Source organism: Theropithecus gelada, chromosome 7a (genome assembly GCF_003255815.1).
Source record: "Theropithecus gelada isolate Dixy chromosome 7a, Tgel_1.0, whole genome shotgun sequence".
NCBI classification, from domain to species: Eukaryota; Metazoa; Chordata; class Mammalia; order Primates; family Cercopithecidae; genus Theropithecus; species Theropithecus gelada.
In genome coordinates, this window is record NC_037674.1 from 44,347,950 (window position 1) to 44,374,041 (window position 26,092).

The 26,092-nt window shown below is 46.0% G+C and overlaps 1 protein-coding gene and 1 pseudogene across 6 annotated transcripts in view; both read left to right on the plus strand.

Moving 5' to 3' along the window:
• Positions 1–1,963, plus strand: part of CORO2B (coronin 2B) — a 213,989-nt gene extending 212,026 nt beyond the window's left edge. For all 6 annotated transcript variants that reach the window (XM_025390635.1, XM_025390632.1, XM_025390634.1 and 3 more), the window contains one exon: positions 1–1,963. In XM_025390635.1, the coding sequence (XP_025246420.1) occupies positions 1–132 (132 nt within the window). In that variant the 3' untranslated portion in view covers positions 133–1,963.
• On the plus strand, positions 1,656–26,092 carry LOC112627496 (annotated as a pseudogene).

A 26,092-nucleotide genomic window follows, 5' to 3' on the forward strand; every position in this document is an offset into this window, starting at 1 on the left:
CTCCTTCGAATGTTCTTCCGGCAGCAGGATGAGATTCGACGGTTGAAAGAAGAGCTGTCCCAGAAGGACATCCGCATTCGGCAGCTCCAGCTGGAACTGAAAAACTTGCGCAACAGCCCCAAGAACTGTTAGCTCCGCAGCTGGGCTGTTTTCTAAGCCGATCTCTCCGTCGTTTCTACTCGTCCCTTAACTTCTCCCTTACCAGTGACCCCAGAGACAGAGCCAGGACAGGAGAGGGGGCCAGCCTGAGGACCCCCGCCTACCACCTTGAGAACTGGAAGCCAACCTCTGACCTCCTGACCTCATGCTAATAAAAGTCCCCAGCTTCTCCTGGAGACCCCCGCCGGCAGCCCCTTTCCCTGCCACCCCAGGACCCAGGCTTCCCCTCAGTTGGGTGAAGACCACAGACTCTCTGGGGTTGACGGGGACTCTATCTCAGTGGACCAAGAAGCAAAGGGGGAAGCGGGATCTCAGCTAGACTTAGAACTTGGACTTCTCCCCTGTGAAGGGGGCTGCCAGGACATCTCAGCACTCCCACCTGGAGCTCTCAGCATCACTGAAGGTACCACAGCGTAAGTGCTGGACTGCAGGCTGCAGTGATCCCTCTTTCGTCCCACCCCCTCTTCCCCCAGCAGCCCCAGAAGCCTGCCTCACCCGACGAGGGCAGCGAGCGGCCCGGCTTCTTTCTGTCTCTTCCCTTCCCACCCTCTTGTCTTCAGGGAATTCAGAGGATTGCTCTCCAAGGCCATAATGACCCCTTGCCTTCCCTATGATTCTCTTCAAAGCTCTTGCACACCCTTTTCCCATTCAATTTGTGAGCCAGGCAGGGTAGGGATTAGTGTCCCCATTTGACAAATGACAGAACTGAGGGTTGCAATGGGGAAGTGACTTATGAAGTCACCCAGCAGGTCAACAATGGACCCACAACCAGGACCCTGGGTGTTCAGACCCCAAAGCCAGGGCCTTTCCCACTGCATCAAGATGCCAATCCCATTGTGGGCTTCACCAGTGCCCAAGTCTCTGCAGAGAATGAGAACTGGAAGCCACTGCTACCGTCTACCCAGCACCAGTAGTGCCGATGTGCCACACTGCCCAGTTGAGGCCCCTCACGCTGTGCCCCTAGATCCTTCAGGTCCCCACCCTCGGTTGTCACCACCACCCTCCCCAGGGGACTCCATCTGAGATGAGGCCTCATCCTCCTGGAAGCTGAGGCTGAGAAGGGTGGAGCTTGGCCCTGGGGAAGGCAGACCAGGGTCTGATGGCTTCTAGGGATGCTCTGCGTGTGTCTCAGCACCACTATCTCAGCCACTTTCAGCCTTATGCACGTAGAATGACCACAGCCACTCGCATCCGTATAGCACTTTAAAGTTTCTGCAGTCCTTTGACACATAGGATCTCATTGAGCCTCACATCTACTCCCTTCTGCAGATGAGGAAACCGAGAGAAGTGGCCCAAGGTCACGCAGCTCTGAGATGTCACATTTCATTTGATCTTGTACACATGTTCTTTTATTCCTTCTTTTTTCGTCCTTTCATTTCCCACTACCCACAAAGAGTTTATAAACACTGTTCTCAGAAGAGTCACAGTTTGGGGTGAGATCTGGAAATCGAGAAATGGGTGTCCACTCTTTTCTTTCATTAGCTAGGATCTACTAGATGCATTATACTCCATACCTGCTTTTCCCGTGGCCGCCCTACGGAAAATCCCATCCACAGAGGCCAGGGCTACCCAAGCCCCTCCAGGTGAGCTGGGCCTTTCCTCTAAGAACCTCCATCCTCCCAGCCAGCTACGGTAGGGCCTCCTCACCCCGTACCCCACAGCTAGACAGTGTCAGCACTCATCTCCTCCTCCCTACATTTCTGGAGCTTTTTTTTTCTTCCCCAATGACCTTTGTGGTCTTCTGTGATTATTTATGCTGCCTCCCAAGGATAGAATTGAAATAAAATGTTTTCAACTTATCAAACCTGGGCATAGCCATCTCATTTAACCCCGGTGGTTCCTGTTCTTGGTCACCATGGTACCTTGATGGTCAGCTCCCCACCCACAGCTCCTTTGCCTTTCTGGAATGACAACCCACGTCTGTACCTACAGATATAATTTCACACTTTCATTTGTCTCAGCAATATTGACATTTGGGGCGAATAATTCTTTGCTGTGGGCGCTGCCCTATACATTGTAAGATATTTAGCAGTATCCCTGGCCTTCACCAATCAGATGCCTTAGCAACTCCCATCCAATTGAGACAACCAAAAATGTCCCCAGATGTTGCCCAAGGTCCCCTGGAGTGTCAGAATCACCTCCCGATTAAGAACCACTGTTCTACCACTATTCAATAGATGCTGCCCCGTGTTGGGGTCTGGGTGAGACCAACACTCTACACTGGAATGGTGTCTTGCAGTTTATCAGGCAGGATTCCACACACTTGACTCATTTGATCTTCATAGAAGTTCTAAATGGTAGGTCCGATTATTCCTGTTTTCAAGAAAAGCAGTCAGGCCCAAAGTGGTGACATGTTCAAGGTCACTCAGCCAGTGTAGTGGGGGAAATACACAGGGACTGGATCTTCTGAGCCAGAGCCAGAGAAGGTCTGTGTTCCCAGTCCCCAGCCAGACTCAGAGCTGGGCAGAGTCTGTTCTGGGAGGGTGGCCAGGGCCCATTCTGAGACCAAGGATGCTAGACATCCTCACTCTCTCAGTAGTCCAACTTTGTCTTAAATAAGAGTTGTCAGGCTGCAAAGTGAACAGACACCCGGCAGTGTGGACACCACAGGAAACTCAGAAGAGCCAGAGGAAAGCAGTGAGGGCCTTAGAAAAGGGGTGAGGAGGAAAGGATAAAGGGCTGCAGAGGAACAGTGGGCAGGATCACAGGGAAGGGGTGGTCCAGGCCTGGCCCTGCCCTCAACTAGTTGTGCAACATTGAATAAGGCTTTTTTTTCTCCCTGGGCCCCATTTTCTCCATCTATAAAATGAGGCAATGGGACAATTTCTAGGGTCCCTTCCTGGTATGTCATCCTAGGTTTCCATTATACCAGCAGTTGAGAGGATGGGACAAATCCCCAAGACCACCCATTGTCTAGCACGAGTGATAAAAAATAAATAAATAAAATAAAAAAGAAATTTATTGGGAAAAGAGAAGCAAAGAGTGGCTTCCTACAGGACTTGGGTGCAGAAAATCACTTTTGCTGGGGCTCAGGGAACAGGTAAATAGATAAGGTGATCTGTCTCATATGTACCTCTGTCCCACCTAATCTCCAATTCTGAGCCCAACGGGGCAGCTGTTTGTCATTATTTGTTATGGTACACTGTCTAAGGTCGGGCTCGAACTTGCTTTCTGTCTCCCTACTAGCCCATTTTCCCAACTGCATTTGTTGATTAACTCATCAATTCCCCATTGGCTGGCTGTGTATCCTTAATTTCTTCATATGTTATATATTCCATGCCTAGTCTGTTACACTGGCCCCTCTGCCAGTTACACATTGCCAATTACACTGCCTAGTCCAACACATTGCTTTAATTATCATAGTCATGTAGGAGAGTGCCGTTCATGGCTCTTTGAACCTATCCTCACTGCCATGCTCCCTACCAGGTGTCTGCTCCCTTCTGTTCTCCAAGTAAGGATATCTTAGGCTAAACTTCAAACCCTTCTCTTCTATGGAGATGTCCCTAATGCCTTTACCATCAGCAAGAGTATCCTCCTGCGCGTGCCTACAACTGTTTATCCCACCCCTGACACCTAATCGAATTTTCAACTCAGTTTAACACATACCAAGTAGCTGCATCTATTTAGGACCAGGTGCTGGGAACCATGACATGAGAAAGAACAAGCCCTGCTCTTGAGGGGCTCCAGTCAGTGATCTATGTATAGACATCATATCATCCAGCAGGACCTGGAGCCCTTGGAGGCTGGGAAGAGCTTCACCCTAGGCTGGGTTCAGTGTGGAGTGGGCAGTTTGTTCTGGGATTGGACGACTCCTGGGTTGTCTTCCAGCCAGCCTCCTGAGATCCCAAGATGGGCTTGGGCATTTTTAGACTCTCTCCTGGTGCTGGGCAAACATCCCAGACTGCCAGTGGACCGTGCAGAACGTGGCTGCTTCTTCACTGTGGGAAATGACTTCATGTTGAAAACACTCCCACCTCCAGGCCCCCGCCCCCCAGCCTTCCTGCTTGGAAGCCGTGATGGGGGCTGCCTGGAGCAGAGGCACTTACCTTGGCCACAGGAAACATTACCAGATCCTTCTCCTCACCCTGGTCAGCCTGCACAGGGACTGTAGGGCTATGGTGCAGGGAGGGGAAGAGGCCTGCCTGGGATGTTGGCAGAGGCTCCTCATTCTCTGTGTATGTGTGTTTCCTATTTGGGAACAACCTGCAGCCTGTCTTTCCTTGGAATTTTAATTCAGTAACAAGCACAAATGGGTCAGTCTTACTCAGAGAAAGAAGGTGAGTGTCTAGAGATCGGGTGAGAGGAGTTCTAGCAAGCTCCTGTCCCAGAGCCCCTCCCTTGCATCTGGCTTGTCATGCTGCCCAGAATCCCCCCATTAGCACACAGTTTCTTTGGGTTAAGCATTGCCCTTGCCAGAACCATCTCCATGTGCAAATCCCCCTGGGATTGGGATGCAGGTGTGAATCGGGAGAATGGATCCAGCGAAGGGGACATGGGAACAACGAAAGACGGTGGGTCTTGAGTGAGAGGAGGGAGGTAGGGACACTGAGCAGAGATCTTGGATTTCAAGGTCACAGTGATGACAGCAAGATTCAAAGACCAGGAGTTTGTAGAAACTTGAATCCAACCAGCAGGTGGCAGATTATGGCCTTTCTATCAAGCCCATTTTTTCTAAACTGGGTCCCTTTTGCACCTCCCACTCACTCCAGAATTAATGATCCAACCATAGGCACTGAGGCCTCATGGCAAAGCAGGCGCACAGAACAGCCAGGAATCAAAGCACCCCAAGTGGAGAAGGGAGGCTTGAAGGAGGGCAGCCCAGAGACCAACTGTTTCCAAGGCGCAGCCAGAGGAGGGCACGCACCTCACCTTCCTCCCTCTGGGACTGTGGAGACCCTGCCTGGTCTTCCCTGAAGCACAGGAAAGAGGCTTGGTCTGGGTGTTCTCACCCCACCCAGGCAGCCTCTGACCTGCTCTGTGACCTTGAGCAGTTTCCCTACAGGAACAGTGACAGGGAGGGTCCCTTTCTGCCTGGAGAGTCTGCGTTTGATGAGGCTTGGGCTGAGGGGGTGGTAGAAGGAAGAGCTGGAAAGTGAATGGGGGGCAAAAAACCAGGGGTGGGGGCAGCAGGTGTCCAGGCCAGACCTCTGCAGCTCAGCCAAGCACAGCCCAGCCCAGCCTGGGGCTTACTGCTCCAGCCCACACAGCCTCCAGGAAGCTCCTGATGAGACAAACAGGACCAGTCGTCCAGGGTCTCTGCTTCCCAGGCATGGGAGCAGCCCAGGACACAGAGGAAGAGGCCAGGGCCAGACCCGGGAAGCCCTGAATTTTTGCCCTGGAAGGCTGGACTCCACCCCAGGCCATGCGGAGCTAAGGAAGGGCTTGAATCAGGAGTGGACACCTCCCTCTGGCTGCTTCAGTGGAAGGGATTGGAGGGCAACACAAGCCGGGAAACAGTGGGGGCTGGTGGGTTGTCCAGATAGGAGATAGGAGTGGCCCAGCCTGGGACAGTAGTTATGGCAGACTTAAGAGAGCTTGCTGAGATAAGAAACTGACCTTGATCCAAGGGGTGGGTGGGAGGAGGGGACAGGGAGGCAACAGGGAAGAGGGAGGAAGAAGAGGACAGGTTAGGAGAACTCTCAGAAATGGAACCAGAACTGGGACAGAGATGACCCACCCCCTGCTGTCTAATGGGGCACTCCCCAAAGATAGGGACTGTGTTCTATAATCCCCTTGTAAACCAACAACAGCAATGCTGGCCACAGCTTGCTTAACAAATGTTCCTTTGGCTACCTGAGAAAGGAAGGGCTGGTCTTAGAAAGCATGTTGGGTGCAGGGCGAAGTGGCTCATGCCTACAATCCCAGTAATCCCAGCACTTTGGGAAGCCAAGGTGGGAGGATTGCTTGAGGCCAGGAGTTCCAGACCAGCCTGGTCAACATCGTGAGACCTTATCTTTATTGGAAGGAAGGAAGAAAGGAAGGAGAGAGGAAGAAAGAAAAGAGATATAGCTTGTTGGGATTTTTTAATCACTGAAAGACCTGGCAGGCCCTAGAGCTTCTTAGCAGTGTGATCCAAGTGATTCTAAATCCCCCACCCACCAGCCGTCTCCGATTCTAGCGTATCCCCCACCGGCCTGAAATTCACAGAGCTGTCTGAAAGTCATTCATAATAATGAAATAATGAAAACAGCTTATTTTTCTTTGCCTACTGGAATTTTGAGACAGTTTTCATTCAAAATTATTTTATCAAATATTTATCAAATGCCTTTTCTGCATTGAGTATTGTCCTGGGTGCTAGAATAAGATGTTAGTTCTTGGTCTCAGAGAGGTTCCAGTCTGATTTATAATTAAAATTCATATTCGATGCAGAGAGAAATGTCTGGAAGGACTGAGATAATTAGCAGTGATTATCTCAGGGTAACAGGATAAGACAGGAAGGTATTCTTTAATTTTAAAGACATTTTAAAAGTATGTAAAGGTTAAGGATTTGCCACGACTGTGTCCCTCGGGATGAAGTCTCAGGCTTATTCTGTTCAGTTCACCAGGAATGCCAGGGCTTTTCCTCCCACATCACCACTGTCCCTTTGGAGGGTAGCTGGATGGGGTGAGCAGACAGGGCTGGCCAGGTGTCACTTCCGTTGGACACTTGACAGGTAGGGTCCTGACCAGAAGGCCCAGCCACCACCAAACAGCCCCACAATGCGAGGCATGCCTCATAGGGATCCCAGCACAGGCCACTGTGGCAGCAGATGCTCAGCCTTTCCCTGATCCTCTTGTTGCTGACTCTGCCCTGCCTACCTGATCCCTCCTGATCTGGTTCCACCCACTGATCTCCTCCCACTCCACCCCAGGTGGCCCCAATCCCTAAACTTGCATAAGGTGAGGTACACTGTCTCTTCACCCATTTTCTTCCCAATCTACCACTTGTGGCATAAACCTTATGACCTGCTTTCTCTGGCATTGTGCCCTTTCTTCTCTTCAAATCAAAAGCCTTGGCCAGGCATGGTGGCTCACACCTGTAATCCCAACAGTGGGAGGCCGAGTCAGGAGGATTGCTTAAGCCCAGGAGATTGAAACTAGCCTGGGCAACATAGCAAGACCCCCATATTTACAAAAATGTAAAAAATTTGCCAAGTGTGCTGGTACATGCCTGTTGTCCCAACGACTCAGAAGGCTGAGGCAGGAGGATCCCTTGAGCCCAGGAGGTGGAGGCTGCAGTGAACCGTGATTGCACTCCAGCCTAAGTGACACAGCAGGACCAAGACACTGTCTCAAAAAAAAATTAGATAAAAATAAACAAAAGCCTTGGCTTTTAAGACTTCACTGTCGCAGCCATGAATTTTTGCAAATCTATTTAAAAACTCAAAAGCTGGGCACTGACTGTTTATTTATTTGTGTATTCCAGCTATCAGAATCCTGATCCTCCCTTTAGCAATGAAAACTACTGGCTGAGTGGGAGGAGGTACACCAGGAACTGTAGAATCAACTGTGACTACTTCCAAAATCAACCTCTCCCACTCCCTGCACCACACACGTATATATAAAGGGCCAGAGCTATTAAGACCATATGGAATGGAAGAATTTTAATCAATGATAATATGGAACTGGAGAAAAAGTGTCCTTTTGCTAATTTTCAATGAACATCTGCTGGACAATGACACTACAGTAGGTGCCAGTGATATAAAACCAACTGAGATATACAAATCACTGGACCTGAGGACTTGGTTTACAGAAGGATGCAGACCTGTAAATGAGTAATTACAATTCAGTGTGATGAGTACTAGATCAGAGCAATCAAAATGCAGAAGACAGAGGACAGACCTTGTGGTGACAGGTCATCTGAGTTCCTAAAGTGAAAGCAGTTTTCTAACCACTTCGAAGAGGGATAACGGCACCGCAGTCAGAGGAACAGCATGTGCGAAGTGAGAGAAAGGAGGCAGCTGGCATGTGGGGAGAATCCCAAAGGGCTTTGAGTTTCTGAAGCCAACGAGAAGGCTGGCGAGTAGAACAGTCAGCAAAGGGCCTTATACTCAGGCTATTTACTTGGAATGTACTTTTTATACAATGGAAAACCTCAGGAGGTTTTAAAGCATCAGAATGACTGGATGAAATTTGAAACATTTTTTAATAGTGCACACACAATATTTCTCTGTGTGTGTGTGTGTGTGTGTGTGTGTGTATGTAAGAGAAAGAGAAAGTGGTGTATTATACATACAGAGATGCAAAATAAAATATGTTTCTCACTATGGGTTACAATCAACAAACTTTGAAAGCCACTGGTCTAGAACTTGCTAATGGTGCAAAGTAGAGAAAAATTGCCTACAGGATTTCCAGGACAGAGGATTTAACCCAGGTGTGGCTGCCAGGGATGACTTCCCAGAGGCCGTGGGAACTAGGCCTTAAAGGAGGAAAGGGTGTAGGGAAGGGGACAGGGAAAGGCATGAGGGAAAGGCATGACAGAGGAGCCTTAAGAAGTGGCTCCCAAAGCAGTCCTGCTGGATTCCTCCTTAGCCAGAGCCCTGCCTAACAGCCTCAAGATGGTTATCTTGGGGAGACAACATTTCTGTCTCAACACAGAAAAGCTTCTACTGACAGCTTATCTTTTCCTCCCAGCACTTAGTACAACTTATCTGCCACATTGCTCATGTCTCTTTTGACCTTCTGCACCAGGGCACCAAGTTCATTGTCAAAACAGCTGACTTGACTAACAAGCAAGGGCCATTTTCCATTTTCATAAAGACTCCCAAGAAAGAGAAAATTGAATGAGCTCAGATTTGGGTTCAAGTTCTTGCTCAGAAGCTCATTCATCCAGTTGTTGCTAAACTATTTCTAAACCCCACTTTTGCCCATCATAAAATGGGTTAATCATAACTTTCCAGCCTTCCTCCCAAACTTGCAAGCATTAAATTCAATGAGATCTTCGGTGCATCCTAAGTCACAAGGATTGCTGACTGGTTACTTTTCCCATTGTCCAGAAGGCCCAGTTAATGTTGGAGTTCCCAAAGAACAGGCACAATTTGGCAACCTTGTCATTGCAGTAGAAAAGAAGAGAAGTTATTATTTTATCAGCTGGTCTCAGAGTTCCTTTTAGGGAAGGAAGTGTCTTTGTTTGGGGAAATACCTTGATAGGCCCCTTGGGGGTAAAAGGTGAGGCCCTGAAGACATGAGCTGGGAAGAAAAAAAACAAAGGTCGCCAAATAGCTCTGCGTAAGAAATGAACAGGAATCTGGGGATAAGGAAGAACAAAGGAGGGAGGGAAAAATAAAGCTAAGCAATGTGGTTAGAAACTAAAGCCCTAATAGGTGGGAAACTGGGGAAGCTCTTAGAGAGATATAAGTTTATATTTTAAATTTTCTGGACTGCAGTTTTGCAATCCAACTCTCCTCTCCAATGTAATCCATTCCCCAAATCTCCAATAAATGTCTATGACACAAGCTGCCCTGTAGAGAAGCAGGGTAGGTAGGCATCAATAAAGAAAGGGCTATGTTCAACTTTTGGGGCAATTCTGGGACAGAGGTTTGGCCACAAGACAGCAAATAAGGAAATTTAGAGCCAGAGATGACGCTGAGGAACCTAAGCCCAGGGAATTCACAGAAATCTTGTAGAAGGCACGGGGTTTCCCCTAGATTGTGGGATGGGGTTCAAACCAATCTCATGTAGAGTTGAGGTGTTAGAATTACACCAGTAGATACCTGAAACCACTGGCTTTCAATTTTTGTCTATTATGAGGGTGAACATTTCTCCAGGTTTCTCTCTGGCTAAAGTCAATATTATTTGGCTATTATTGATTGAACTTCAGTCATAACTTAATAATCAACCAGACAAGAGAGGGCACCTCAACTTCTTACTTCTCTTTTCTGACTGCATTCTGATCAGACTACACTCTGGGTAGTGCTTACCTAATGCAAACAGGTAATTTCTTGATGATAATAATCAATTGCATCTGCATGCTATTTAAAGCTTCTTCCCCACCTTATCTGATCAGATGCTGGATCTTCAAAATAACCCTACAAAGCAGGAAAGGCATGGATTCCCCAAGTTAGCAATGAGGAAGCTGAGGTCCAAATAATCAAACAATTAAATGTGGATTGGGCGTGAGAGTCAATCTCTGATCTCAAGGAATGCTGGAGAGACAAGATAGAATTGCATGAAAAGACAACAGCATTGAAGAAGTAGAAACAAATATAAAAACAAACGTCTTAAGGTACAGCACAATTCATTGCTGGAAGAATGATAGAGATCACAGGGCATCCAAAATCAAAGGTAGACCAGTTCTACCTTCTCACAGCCCCACCCACTTCTTTCCATCTTCATGATCATCTCTAAGGCCCTCATTGTCTCCACCCAGATTACCACAACAGCTTCCAGCTTTGTCCCTTTAATTAGTTCTTTTTTTAGTTTTTTTTTTTTTTTTTTTTTTTTTTTGAGACCTCGCTTTGTTGCCCAGGCTGGAGTGCAATGGTGCGATCCTGGCTCACTGCAACCTCTGTCTCCCCAGTTCAAGCAATTCTCCTGCCTCAGTCTCCCATGTAGCTGGGAATACAGACGCCTACCACCACACCTGGCTAAATTTTGTATTTTTAGTAGAGACAGGGTTTCACCGTGTTGGCCAGGCTGGTCTCAAACTCCTGACCTCAAATGATCCATCTGCTTCGGCCTCCCAAAATGTTGGGATTACAGACATGAGCCACCGCACCTAGCCTCTTTCATCACAAGGACACAAAAGTAATTGTTATGATATACAAATCAAATCACAGTCACTCCCCTACTTAAACCCTTGGTGGTTCCCCATTGCCCTAATGGAAAGTAGAAATTCTTTTTTTTTTTTTTTTTTTTTTTTGAGATTTTTTAACTTCTTTCTTTTTTGGCCTGGTCCTCTAATCTGTGAGACCTCATCTCTTGCCATTTGCTGCCTGAAACTCTCTGTTCCTTATAGACTGTGGTAATAATAAAATAAATACTTGGCCTTTGTTTTGGGTTCTTGGCACAGAGCTCTTAAAAAGCTGGGAATTTCCTGAAAGATAGGAATATCTTTTGTAATTTATTAGGAGCCCCTTTCCATCATACCTGAGTTTATGCTAATGAGGTGAGTTAGGGTAGAGACTCAGGATGGGACTGGCACCAGAAAGACCAAGTAATTAGAGGATGGAAACTTGGCTGGGCGCAGTGGCTCACACCTGTAATCCTAACACTTTGGGAGGCTGAGGTGGACATATCACTTGAGCCCAGGGGTTCGAGATCAATCTGTGCAACATGGCAAAAACCCATTTCTACAAAAGAATACAAAAATTAGGCCGGGTGCGGTGGCTCACGCCTGTAATCCCGGCACTTTGGGAGGCTGAAGCGGGCAGATCACAAGGTCAGGAGATCAAGACCATACTGGCTAACATGGTGAAACTCTGTCTCTACTAAAAACACAAAAAATTAGACAGGTATGGTGGTAGGTGCCTGTAGTCCCAGCTACTCGGGAGGCTGAGGCAGGAGAATGTCATGAACCCAGGAGGCAGAGCTTGCAGTGAGCCAAGATCGCACCACTGCACTCCAGCCTGGGCGGCAGATCGAGACTCTGTCTCAAAAAAAAAAAAAAAAATTAATTGGGTGTGCTGGTGCACACCCTGTAGTCCTAGCTACTCGGGAGGCTGAGAGATGGGAAGATCGCTTGAGCCCAGGAGGTCAAGGCTGCAGTGAGCTGTGATCATCCAGCCTGGCAACAGAGTGCCACCCTATAAAAGAGGATAGAAACTTTTCATTGGAATAACATACAAGAAAAAAAAAGAGAATGGAAACTTTCAGCGCCATCCACTGACCTCAAAGTGGAGAAGGGGGACCTGGAGATAGAGCTCTATAAAACTTTTGATACTATTTTTATTTTATTTATTTATTTATTTTGAGACGAAGTATCACTCTGTCGCCCAGGCTGGAGTGCAGTGGCATGATCTTGGCTCACTGCAACCCCCGCCTCCTGGGTTCAAGCAATTCTCCTGCATCAGCTTCTGTAGTAGCTGGGACTACAGGCACGTGCCACCACACCCAGCTAATTTTTGAATTTTTACTAGAGATGGGGTTTCACTATGTTGGCCAGGCTGGTCTTGAACTCTTGACCTTAAGTGAACTGTGCGCCTGGGCCTCCCAAAGTGCTGGGATTACAGATGTGAGCCACCACGCCCAGTCTTAATTTTATTTTAAAGACAGGGTCTCACTCTGTCACCCAGGCTGCAGTGCAGTGGCATGATCATAGCTCACTCAGCCTCGTTAAACTCTGGGACTCAAGAGATCCTCCCACCTCAGCCTCCTGAGTACCTGGAACTACAAGTATGTGCCACTACACTAGGTTAATATTTTTACATTTATTTATTTATTTATTTATTTATTTATTTATTTATTTATTTTTGTGATGGAGTTTCGCTCTTGGTGCCCAGGCTGGAGTGCAATGGCATGATCTCAGCTCACCACAACCTCCACCTCAAGTGAATCTCCTGCCTCCGCCTCCCAAGTAGCTGGGATTACAGGCATGCGCCACCACACCCAGCTAATTTTTTGTATTTTTAGTAGAGATGGGTTTTCTCCATGTTGGTCAGGCTGGTCTCGAACTCCCAGTCTTAGGTAATCTGCCTATCTCGGCCTCCCAAAGTTTTGGGATTACAGGCGTGAGCCACTGCGCCCGGCCTACTTTTATTTTTGTATGGAGACAGGGTCTCACTGTGTTGCCCAGGTTGGTCTTGAACTCCTTGCCTCAAACGAACCTCCCATCTTGACCTCATAAAGTGCTGGGATTACAAGCATGAGCCACTGCTCTATACACCTTTTTATTTTTTTGAGATGAAGTCTAGCTCTGTCATCCAGGCTGGAGTACAGTGGCACAATCTCAGCTCACTGCTACCTCCACCTCCCAGGCTCAAGAGTTTCTAATGCCTCAGCCTTCCGAGTAGCTGGAATTATGGGGGCCCGCCATCATGCCCAGCTAATTTTTGTATTTTTAGTAGAGACAACATTTTGCCATGTTGGCCAGGCTGGTCTTGAACTCGCAACCTCAAGTGATCTGCCTGCCTCGGCCTCCCAAAGTGCTGGGATTACAGGTGTGAACCACCTCGCCTGGCCTCTATACAACTTTTGAACGGGAAGCTTCTGAGAGCTTCTGAGTTGGTGAATGCACCCCAACTACCCAGGGCCAGAAGCTCCTGCACTCAGGACCCTCGCAGACCTGGCCTATGTACCTTTTCATCTGGCTGTTCATTTGTATACTTTAGGATATCCTTTATAATAAAAACTTAACTGTAAGTAAAGTGCCTGTCTGAGTTCTGCAAGCCATTCTAGCAAATTAACAAACCTGAGGAGGGGTTCATGGGAACCCCTGATTTACAGCCAGTTGGTCAGAAGTACAGGTGGTCTGAGATTTGGGACTGGAGTCTGAAGTGGGCGCAGTCTTGTGCAACTGAGCCCTGAAGCTGTGGGGTCCACACTAATTCTGGGTAGGTAGCGTCAGAATTGGATTGAATTGCTGGGTACCCAGCTGGTGTCGGGGAATTGGTTGGTGTCAAAAAACATCCCAGACAGACCTTTTTGTTTTGGTTTGTTTTTCTGATTTCCTGAGCTGTGTGCAGGGACTGTCTTGCCTCCTAGTCTTCGTATAGCGCATTCCTTCTGCATGGATCACCTGCCTGCTCTCTTGGTCTGGTAAATTTCGACTCATCTTTCAGGGCTCAAGTTCAATGCCACCTCTGAAGAAACATCCTTTACATCACTAGAACAGTCAGAACCTACACCCTGGTAATCCCATAGCATCCTCAATTTCCCCATCCCAACACTCATCGCACTTCACCGTTGTTACTGATATAATTGTCTGTCTTCCCCAAGCGTGAAGGCAGTTCTGTAAGCCATTGAGAGATGGACCATGTCTGTCTTGTTCACCATTGTATCCAGCATCTGGCACAGTGCCTAGTAGGTCATAGGCACTCACTAAGTATGTATTGAGTTCAGAATGAATGAATAAATGAATGTTGTAGGAATTCAGAAGAAACAAGAGATTAGTATAGACTGAGGAAAGAGGTAGGCTAGGACTTGAATAACAAGTAGAGGAGCTTCCACCATCACCTAATACATCAGGGACAAACCACGGCTTCCTACCTCCAACCCAGGAGGCAACTACAAAAACAGAAAGAGCATTGAACTACGAGACAGAAGAGCAGGCTCCAGTCCTGCCTCTGTGCCTCAGTGTGTAACTTTGAACATATAATTCAATTTCTGAGCCTGAGTTTCCTCATCTGTAAAATGAAGCCTCTATAACCCACCTAGAAGGGTTTCTCTGAGGTTTGGTGAGGTCCTGAATGTGATAGACCCCCACACAAAATAGACCTGACCAGATGTGCGTGGATTTATTTTCAGCCACACTGCCTCTGTCTCTAAGATTTCCCAAAGCACTGGCTGAGAGCCCACCTGAGAAAAGCCTACATCTGTCAACCCAGCTTCCTGGACCTAAGCACACTCATCCTGCCCAGGCTTATGTGTCATCTTGTCCCTCTTCCCCAGCACCGGCAGGCAGCACCCAAAGCCTTCCTCACACCGAAGAGAACCACGCTCTGAAGACTACCACCTGCAAGAGCGGAAGACTTGAAGGCATTTACCTCCCACAAGGGAGATTCTTTCCTCTATCAATTTCTGAGTAAAGTATATTTTCAGGGTTGGGCGCAGTGGTTCACATTTGTAATCCCAGCACTTTGGGAGTCCAAAGTGGGCAGATCACCTGAGGTCAGGAGTTCGAGACCAGCCTGGCCAACATGGTAAAACCCCACCTCTACTAAAAATTCGAAAATTAGCCAGGTGTGGTGGTGCATGCCTGTAATCTCAGCTACTTGGGAGGCTGAGGCAGGAGAATCGCTTGAACCTGGGAGGTACAGGTTGCAGTGAGTTGAGATCGCGCCACTGCACTCCAGCCTGGCTGACAGAGTGAGACTCTGTCTCAAAAAAAAAAAAAAAAAAAAAATTTCAAAATTAAATTCTCCGGAATTTTAACTCTCCACTTTAATTCCTGGTGTCAGACAGCAGGACCCCCCAAGTTCCCCATGGGAGGCCAAGGTAGGTGGATCACTTGAGGCCAGGAGTTCAAGACCAGCCTGCCCAACATGGCAAAACCCTGTCTCTACCAAAAATACAAAAATTAGCCAGGCCTGGTGGCTCATGCCTGTAGTTTCAGCTACTCAGGAGGCTGAGGATTGAGGCAGGAGAATCGCCTGAACCCAGGAGGTGGAGGTTGCAGTGAGCTAAGATAGTGCCACTGCACTCCAGCCTGGGTAACAGAGTGAGACTCCATCTCAACAAGAGAAAAAAAAAAAAAGAAGAAGAAGAAAGGGGAGGAGGAGGGGGAGGAGAAGGAAGAAGAAGAAGAAGAAGAAGAAGAAGAAGAAGAAGGAGGAGGAGGAGGAGGAGGAGGAGGAGGAGGAGGAGGAGGAGGAGGAGGAGGAGGAGGAGGAAACCAGAGATTCAGAGCATGAGGGGTACTCAACTCACTGTTGCTGGGATGGGTGGGGACATGAAAAGCGTGAGAAAGAATGAAGACAGCCTCTAGGAGTAGAGATACCCCCAAGTAACCACCAGGGAGGAAACAGGATCCTCAGTCCTACAATTGCAAGAAACTGAGTTCTACCAACCCGAATGAGCTTGGAAGTAGATTCTCCCCTAGAACCTGCAGATAAGAGCCTAGTCTTGCTGACACCTTGGTTTCAGCCTTATGAGAACCCTAAACAGAAAACCCAGCCTAGCTTCCCTAGACTGCTGACCCACAGAGCTGTTAGATAATAACTAGGTGTTGTTTTACGAAACTACATTTGTGGTAACTTGTTACTATAGCAATAGAAAACTAATACAGTGGCTGGGCATGGTGGCTCACGCCTGGGATACCAACACTTTGGGAAGCTGAGGCAGGAGGATTGCTTGAGCCCAGGAGTTTGAGACCAGCCTGGGCAATGTGGTGAGATCCCTATCTCTAATTCTTTTTTTTTAAATAACAAAATAAAACTAATACAGGGAGACAAGGTCTGTTTTTGGGGGGTCCCTTGACCAAGAGCTTAGTCCTAAGCTACCTCAGCTATAAATTGCTGTATATCTAAGCATGTCTGGAGGGTTTGGAGTGGGGATGGGGGGCTAGGCCAGAGACAGAAAGACTAAAGGAGGGAGAATCATTTTTCATAAAGGTCAGAAAAGCTTCTCTCAGAAGAGAAATACACCCTACAAGGCTGTTCCAAGGACCCAGCCCTGAGGGTGAGGAGCAGCAGGAGAGCCCCTCATGTGTGGAGACGGTTTCGATCCTGTGAGGGCACAGGATGAAAGCCCTCCCCAGGGAATATGTGACCGCTGGCTTTAGGCCCACAGGACAAGCGAGGGACAGAAACTGACTGAGGAAGGGTCAGGTGGACTAATTGGGAATCACATGTGAGATCCCTTGGGGATTCCCTAAGCTGGTTGAGAGGGAGTTGAGAGGCTCTAAGATTCCTGCAATTCCATGGAAGAGACTGAGTCAGAGAAACACTGTTTTATTCATGCTTTTTATGATGTAATTATATTCTGTTACCCAAGCTGGTATGGCTTGGAGAAACGGAGTGCCCAAGGCCTACTAATCCCCAAGGGCAAAATAAAAAGTTTTAAAGAGTCAGAAATGGCTAGTTGCGGTGGCTCACGCCTGTAATCCCAGCACTTTGGGAGGCCGAGGCAGGAGGATCATCTGAGGTCAGGAGTTCAAGATCAGCCTGGCCAACATGGTGAAACCCCGTCTCTATTAAAACTACAAAAATTAGTTGGGCATGGTAGTGGGTGCCTGTAATCCTAGTACTCAGGAGGCTGAGGTGAGAAAATCGCTTGAACCCAGGAAGCGGAGGCTGCAGTGAGCCGAGATTGCGCCATTGCACATTGCACTCCAGCTTGGGCAACAAGAGTGAAACTCCATCTCAAAAAAAAAAAAAAGTCAGAATGGAGGCTTAGGAAGGGAAATATAAAGGGGATGGCTTTGAGTCAGACACAGCTGGGTACTAACCCTTCCTCCAGCGGCTTGCACAGGTTTCTTTAGCTTTCTGAGATTTAGTTTCAAACCCCAAAAATAAAGAGATGATAAAAGGACCTATATCACAAAGGACTATGAAGAAACAGAAGGCAGGTTATTTATTGATCATCACATCACATGAGGAAAAATACACTCCATACTATATTTTCCAATTCAAAAACCCTGATTTTTCCCACTTTAACATCTTCAAATCATTCAACCATGCAGCAGTTCTGAGACACTTTTATTGCTTGCACTTGCAAAATCAGTGTTACTCGTTAGGGAGAAAATTCCAAAGGCAAAATATGAAGTGTCCTATTAAGAAATGCTGGCCAGGCACAGTGGCTCATGTCTGCAATCCCAGCACTTTGGGAGGTTGAGGTGAGCAGATCACTTGAGGTCAGGAGTTCGAGAACAGCCTGGCCAACATGGTAAAACCCCATCTCCACCAAAAATAAAAATAAAATAAAATAAAATAAAAATTTAGCTAGACATGGTGGCACACGCCTGTAATCCCAGCTACTTGGTAGGCTGAGGTGGGAGAATTGCTTGAACCTGGGAGGCAGAGGTTGCAGGAAGCCAAATCATGCCACTGCACTCCAGCCTGGGTAACAGAGCAAGCCTCAGTCTCAAAAAAAAAAAAAAAGAAATGCTGCCTCTTCAACCTCTTGCTAACACTGAGTATACAATCTTGTGTCAAAAAAACACAGACATCAACGATGCTGAGCCATCGTGATTCAGAAGAACCAGACTCTAATTGTGGAGAAGTCTTAGGAGAGCCATAACCAATTTATTTTGCTTATATTTGTTTTTTATGTGCACACAAGAGAGACACAGGATCAAAGAAAATCTGTCTAAATAAGTCTAAAAGAGCCCTTCAATAAGTACAAAAACTTCTTAAAAATTTCAAGTGATGAAAAGATGCTGAGAAAATACAAGCATTATTTATTATGCCCAGCTAACTTCTAGGAAAATCAAGGTCTAGGGAATATTCACAGTGTAGCCAAGGCCTTATAGCAGCAAACAGCAGAACAGAGAAATGAAGCAAATGGTCTCAGGCCTACCACAGAGGCCAGTTTGGTGTGGCTGGCATCTATCAGCTATGTCCTAAATTCTTCACAAGGAGCCTGAGAAATGTGACCTTAGCCCACCAGAGGTATTACACTTCAGTTTCGTCCGCTGAGAGTATGTGTTTACACATACACACAACTTTCAAACAGAGGAACTGGTTGAGAAATGTAAAAACACTGTGAAGAACAACATTCCGAGGAAAATAATAAAGCCACTTGCATTTGTCCCTCAAGGGCAAAGCTTGAGAAGATATGTTTGCAGACCCTTATAAAACACTGGGGTTTCCTAAGCCCAGGGTTCATTGACTGGAATGCAAATTCACTGTATGTATAGCATCCACTGACTACTGACTGTGGTATGAGTTATAAGGTTCTTTGTCTTTGACCCAGGATGTGCAAGTTCAGAGTCTTTTTTTTTTCTTTACTTTTTATACCATCAGTAGAGGCAGACAAAAACATCTTGAATCTTCTACTAGCATAAAATTGTGGCAGGCTAATTTGTATGCTTGCAAGTAGAATATTACCTCAGAACCTTCATGGTTCTTGTTAACTATGTGAAGTTGTTTCTTTGTGTATTTTTTTGTTTGTTTGTTTTGTTGTTTTGTTTTGTTTTGTTTTTTCTGAGACAGAGTCTCACTCTGTTGCCTAGGCTGGAGTGCAGTGGCACAATCTCGGCTCACTGCAACTTCCACCTTCCAGGTTCAAGTGATTCTCATGTCTCAGCCTCCCAAGTAGCTGGGATTACAGGCATGCACCACCACACCCAGCTAGTTTTTGTATTTTTAGTAGAGATGGGGTTTCCCCATGTTGACCAGGCTGTTCTCAAAATCCTAACCTCAAGTGATTCGCCTGCCTCGGCCTCCCAAAGTGTGGAATTACAGGTGTGAGCCACTACACCTGGCCTATGTGAAGTTTTATACCATTATTTGGAGTTAGACTGTGATAATTTAAAGATGTACATGGTAGACTTTAGAGCAATCATTCAAAAGTAAAATACAGATAGAGCTAATAAGCCAAAAGTAGGGATAAAATAAAATCATTAAAGTATTTTATGAATTAAAAAAGAAGTAAAAAAGAAAAAACAAGGAAAAATGGACAAAGAACAGTAGGGACAAATAGAAAACAAATAGCAAGCTGGTGTATTTAAATACAACCATATTTATAGTTACATTAAATAAAAATGGCCCAAACTCTCCAATTAAAAGGCAGAGATGTCCGACTATATAAAAAGTCTACCTAAATAAGCCCTAAATATAATGCATAGGTAGGTTAAGAGTAAAAGAATAGAAAAAATATAATATATATGAAGCAAACACTAATCATGAAAAAAGCTGAAATGGATGTATCGATTTGTGCAAAGTGAACTTCAGGAGAAAGGATTATAAGCAGAAATAAAGACTGACATTTTATGATGAGAAGTTTATGTCAAGAAGACATAACTAAATATGCATACACCAAGTAATAGAGCTTCAAAGTACATGAAAAAAGAACTGACAGACTGAAAGACAAAATAGACAAATCTACAATTTCAGTTGTAGATTTCAACACTTATCTCTTACTAATTGACAGGACAAGGAGATAGAAAACCAATAAGTATATAAAATATTTAAATAATACCTATTAAATAACTTAACCTGATATACAGTTACAAAACATGATACCCAGCACTGGCAGAGTACATATCTTGTTCAAGGGTACATAGAACATTCACAAATATAGACCATATTCTAAGCCATATACAATCTCAATAAACTTGTAAGGAATGAAATTATACAAAATATATTCTCTGAGCATGACAGAATTAAATTAAAGAGGAGGGCCAGGTACAGTGGCTCACACCTGTAATGTAATCCCAGCACTTAGGGAGGCCGAGCGGGACAGATCACAAGGTAAAAAGTTTGAGACCAGCCTGGCCAACATGGTGAAACCCCATCACTACTAAGAATACAAAAATTATCCAGGTGTGGTGGCACATGCCTGTAATCTCAGCTACTCGGGAGGCGGAGGTAGGAGAATTACTTAAACCTGGGAGGCGGAGGTTGCAGTGAGATGAGATCGTACCACTGCACTCAGCCTGGGCGACAGAGTAAGACCCTGTCTTGGAAAAATAATTAATTAATTAAAGAGGAAAAAGAAAAATATCTAGATAATCCCTAAATATTGAGAAATTAAACAGTATAATTCCATGTAACCCAAGAGTTAAAGAAGAAATTGCATTGATGGCTGAGCATGGTGGCTCACGCCTGTAATCCCACCACTTTGCAAGGCCAAGGTAGGTGGATCACCTGAGGTCAAGAGTTCGAGGCCAGCCTGATCAACATAGGGAAGCTCCATCTCTACTAAAAATACAAAATTTAGCTGGTGTGGTGGTACATGGCTGTAATCCCAGCTACTCAGGAGACTGAGGCAGGAGAATCGCTTGAATCTGGGAGGAGGAGGTTGCAGTAAGCCAGCATGGCATCACTACTCCAGGCTTGGTGACAGAGTGAGACTCTGTCTCAAAAAGAAAAAAGAAAGAAAAGAAAGAAAGAAAGAGGCGGGGCGCGGTGGCTCAAGCCTCTAATCCCAGCACTTTGGGAGGCCGAGGCGGGTGGATCACGAGGTCAGGAGATCGAGACCATCCTGGCTAACATGGTGAAACCCCGTCTCTACTAAAAATACAAAAAACTAGCCGGGCGCGGTGGCGGGCGCCTGTAGTCCCAGCTACTCGGAGGCTGAGGCAGGAGAATGGCGTGAACCTGGGAGGCGGAGCTTGCAGTGAGCCGAGATCGCGCCACTGCACCCCAGCCTGGGTGACACAGCGCGAGACTCCGTCTCAAAAAAAAAAAAAAAAAAGAAAGAAAGAAAGAAAGAAAAGAAAAGAAAGAAAGAAATTGCACTGAAAAATAGAAAATATTTATTACTGAATGAAAATAAAAACACAATAAGCAAAAATTTATAAGACACATCTAAAACGGTGCTAATAAATTAGAGAGTAATATATAGCTTTAATTGGTTACTTTGGATAAGAAGTGCCTAAAAGCAGTGTTCTAAACCTCTATATTAAGAAACTAGAAAAAAAGAGCAAAATACACCCAAAGTAAATGGGAAGGAAATCATAAAGAGTAGAATTAATGAAATAGAAAATGGACAAAGAGGGCAAGTGCAGTGGCTCTCGCCTGCAATCCTAGCACTTCGAGAGGCCAAGGCGGGCAGATTGCTTGAGCCCAGGAGTTTGAGACCAGCCTGGGCAACACGGCAAATTCCCTGCCTCTACAAAGAATACAAAAATTAGCCAGTCATGCCATGTGTACCTGTAGTGCCAGCTACTTGGGAGGCTAAGGTGGGAGGATGGCTTGAGCCCAGAAGAGACTGGTGCCACTGCACTTCCAGCCTGGGTAATAGAGACAAAGTCTGTATCCAGAAAAAAAAAAAGAAGAAGAAGAAGAAGAAGAAGAAAAGAATGGAGAATGTTAATTAATTTGGTACAAAATTTGATTTTTTTTTTTTGAGATGGAGACTCACTCTCTCGCCCAAGCTGGAGTGCAGTGGCACAATCTCTGCTCACTGCCAGCTCCGCCTCCTGGGTTTATGCCATTCTCCTGCCTCAGCCTCCTCAGTAGCTGGGACTACAGGTGCCCACCACCAAGCCCAGAATAACTTTTTTTTTTTTTTTTGTATTTTTAGTAGAGACGGAGTTTCACCGTGTTAGCCAGGATGGTCTCAATCTCCTGACCTCGTGATCCACCCACCTCGGCCTCCCAGAGTGCTGGGATTACAGGTGTGAGCCACCGTGCCCGGCCTTTTTTTTTTTTTTTTTGAGACAGGGTCTTGCTTTGTTGCCCAGGCTGGAGTGCAGTGGGCTGGAGTGCAGTGGCCTGACCATGGCTCCCTGCAGCCTCAAACTCCCTGGCTCAAGTGATTCTCCCACCGCATCCCCCCATCCCCTCAGTAGCTGGGAATTCAAGCACATGCCATCCACCTGGCTAAGTATTTTTTGTTGTTATGGAAACAGGGTCTCACTTATGTTGCCCAGGCTGGTCTTGAACTCCTGGCCTCAAGTGATCCTTCCATCTCAGCCTCCCAAAGTGCTGGGATTACAGGTATGAGCCATCGTGCCCAGCTAAATTTTTTTTTTTTTTTTTTTTGAGAAAGAGTCTTGCTCTGTCACCCAGGCTGGAGTGCAGTGACACGATCTTGGTTCACTGCAACCTCTACCTCCTAGGTTCAAGTGATTCTCTTGCCTCAGTCTCCCAAGTAACTGGGGTTACAGGCATGTCCCACCACACCCAGCTAATTTTTGTATTTTTAGTAGAGACGGAGTTCCCCCGTGTTGGCCAGGCTGGTCTCAAACTCCTGACCTCAGGTGATCTGTCTGCCTCAGCCTCCCAAAGTGCTGGGATTACAGGCATGAGCCACCGCACCTGGCCTTAAAACTGGATCTTTGAAAAGATGAACAAAGTTGATAAACTAGCTCAACTGGTCAAGAAAAAAAGAAGACTCAAATTAACAATGAAAGGGAAATTAAAAAGGGGACATTACCACAGATACTTCAGCTGTGAGAAGGATAATAAGGGACTACTATAAACAACTTATGCCCACATATTCTAAAACTTAGATGAAATGGACAAATTTCTTGAAAGACACAGAGTACAATTCTTACTGTAGAAGAAATTAAAACAGTCCCATATTTACTTGAAACATTAAATTTGTAATTTAAAAATCTTTCCTCAAAGAACACACCAGAACACTTGGCTTCACTGGTGAATTCTAGAAAACATTTAAGAAAAAAAAAATCTATAAACTTTCTTTAAATTGAAGAAAAAGTAACACTTCTCAAGACATTTTCTAAGTCTAGTAGTACCCTGATACTTAAACTAAACAAAGGCATTACAAGAAAATAAAATTACATACTAATATACTTCATGGACATAGATGGAAAAAAATTCTAGACAAAATTTTAAAAAATTGAATTCAGTAATATATAAAAAGGATAATACGTCATGATCAAGTGGGCTTTATTCCAGGAATTCAAGGGTAATTTGATAAAACAGATGATAAAACCCATATAAGTATCTCAACAGATATAGAAAAAGCATGTGAGGCTGGCCTCGTGGCTCACGCCTGTAATCCCAGCACTTTGGAAGTCCAAGGCAGGTGGATCACTTGAGGTCAGGAGTTTGAGACCAGCCTGGCCAACATGGCGAAACCCCATCTCTACTAAAAGTACAAAAAAAAAAAAAAAAAAAAAAATAGCTGGGTGTGGTGGTGTACCTGTAATCTTAGCTACTCAGGAGGCTGATGCAGGAGAATCACACGAACCTGGGAGGCAGAAGCTTCACTGAACCGAGACTATGCCACTGTGCTTCAGCCTGGGCAGGCAACAGAATGAAGATCTGTCTAAAAAAAAAAAAAAAAAGGAAAAACAACAACAACAGGCCGGGTGCAGTGGCTCACGCCTGTAACACCAGCACTTTGGGAGGCCGAGGTGGGCAATTCACGAGGTCAGGAGTTCAAGACCAGCCTGGCCAACATGGTGAAACCCCGTCTTTACTAAAAATACAAAAAATTAGCTAGGCATGGTGGCATGTGCCTGTAATCCCAGCTACTCAGGAGGCTGAGGCAGAAGAATTGCTTGAACCTGGGAGGTATAGGTTGCAGTGAGCTGAGATCATACCACTGCACTCCAGCCTGGGCGATAGAGCAAGACTCTGTCTAAAAAAACAAAAAACAAAAAACAAAAAAAAACAAAAAAAAAAACAACAGAAAAAGTATGTGACACAACTCAACACTCAGCCAGGCGAGGTGGCTCATAACTGTAATCCCAGCACTTCAGGCAGGAGGATTGCTTGAACTCAGGAGTTTGTGACCAGCCTGGGCAATAAAGGAAGGCCTCATCTCTACTGAAAAAAATAAATCAGCCAGGTGTGGTTGTGTGTGCTGTGGTCCCAACTATTCAAGAGGCTGAGGTGGGAGGATTGCATAAGCCCCAGGGATCAAAGCTGCAGTGAACTGTGAAGGCACCATTGCACTGCAACCTGAGTGACAGAGCAAGACCCTGTCTCAAACAAGCAAACAAAATATCTCCCCATAATATATATTAACAATTCAACCTCATTCACATTTAAAACTCTTATCACGGCCGGGCGCGGTGGCTCAAGCCTGTAATCCCAGCACTTTGGGAGGCCGAGACGGGCGGATCACGAGGTCAGGAGATCGAGACCATCCTGGCTGACACGGTGAAACCCCGTCTCTACTAAAAAATACAAAAAAACTAGCCGGGGGAGGTGGCGGGCGCCTGTAGTCCCAGCTACTCGGGAGGCTGAGGCAGGAGAATGGCATGAACCCGGGAGGTGGAGCTTGCAGTGAGCCAAGATCATGCCACTGCACTCCAGCCTGGGCAGCAGAGCAAGACTCTGTCTCAAAAAAATAAATAAATAAATAAATAAATAAATAAATAAATAAAACTCTTATCACACTAGGAATAGAAGGGAACTCCCTCACCCCGATAAAAGGCATCTAAAAACAACTACAGCTCTCATCATACCTAATGGTGAAAGATGAATGCTTTCTTCTAAGATTGGGAACAAGGGTAAAGACAGCCATTCTCACAACTTCTATTCAGAATTGTACTGGAGGTCCTAGCCTGTGTAATAAATCAAGAAAAAGAAATAAAAGGTAAGCAGATTGAAAAAGAAGAAAAAGGGGAAGTATCTGTTGCTGTGGCTGTGGGCCTGGGATTCCCAGCCATGGCAGGTTCCTCCGGGGAGCAGGATAAAGGCCAGAGAGTACGGCCTCCATGGTCCCTTTCTACTGGGCCCAGCCAAGCCACGTAAGCTTCACCTTTGCAACAGCCTCACTGGGAGCAAGGACACATTTGTACCTCAAGATGGGAGAAAGGTGACATGGTCCAGGCCAACCATCTAAGATGTATGTCCCACATGGCACGCCAGGTCCTACATCTCTTTCGTTATCTTGAGAAGAGTGTTGAAGGATTACTTCAAATGTGATGTCCTTTATTGCAAGAACATTAGGGACATTGGTGATAAGAACTACTTGTTGAGGAGTATAGGGAGAAGAAGTCCCAGGTGGCACAGCTCCTGGGGCATGTTCACACTGCCCTGAAGCCATTTTTAGTAAAATTCAATGAGACCACAGATCCTGATAAAAAGCAGATGCTATAATGAATTCAGCACATAATGAAGCTTGACACAGAACCGCTTGAGAAAGCTGTGTAGTGCAGACTTGCTGGAGAGAAAGTCAACAGCTGTGTGCAAGGATTGTTGGAAGAGGCCAAGGATTTGCTTTCTGAGTTGCTGGATTCCACATTCTGGAGTCAGGTGACTGACAATTTCATTTTCTCCAAACTGCCCAAGTTCTGGGATGGGGAGTTCCACAAATATGTGGAAACTCTGAACGCCCTCTCTCTGGATGTTTTAACCAGTTAGTGTGTATGTGCCAGAAATTGTGAATTTTGGCCAGGTGTGGTGGCTCACTCCTATAATCCCAGCACTTTGGGAGGCTGAGGCGGGCGGATCACGAGGTCAGGAGATCGAGACCATCCTGGCTACCACGGTGAAACTCCGTCTCTATTAAAAATACAAAAAATTAGCCAGGCGTGGTGGCAGGCACCTGTAGTCCCAACTACTTGGGAGGCTGAGGCAGGAGAATGGCTTGAACCCGGGAGGCGGAGCTTGCAGTGAGCCAAGAGCGTGCCACTGCACTTCCGCCTGGGCAACAGAGCGAGACTCCGTCTCAAAAAAAAAAAAAAAAAAAGAAAGAAATTGTGAATTTTGTCCATAAGATTGTGAACAATGGTTGGGGCTATGCTTCCTATGGGTCCATTTTGATATAG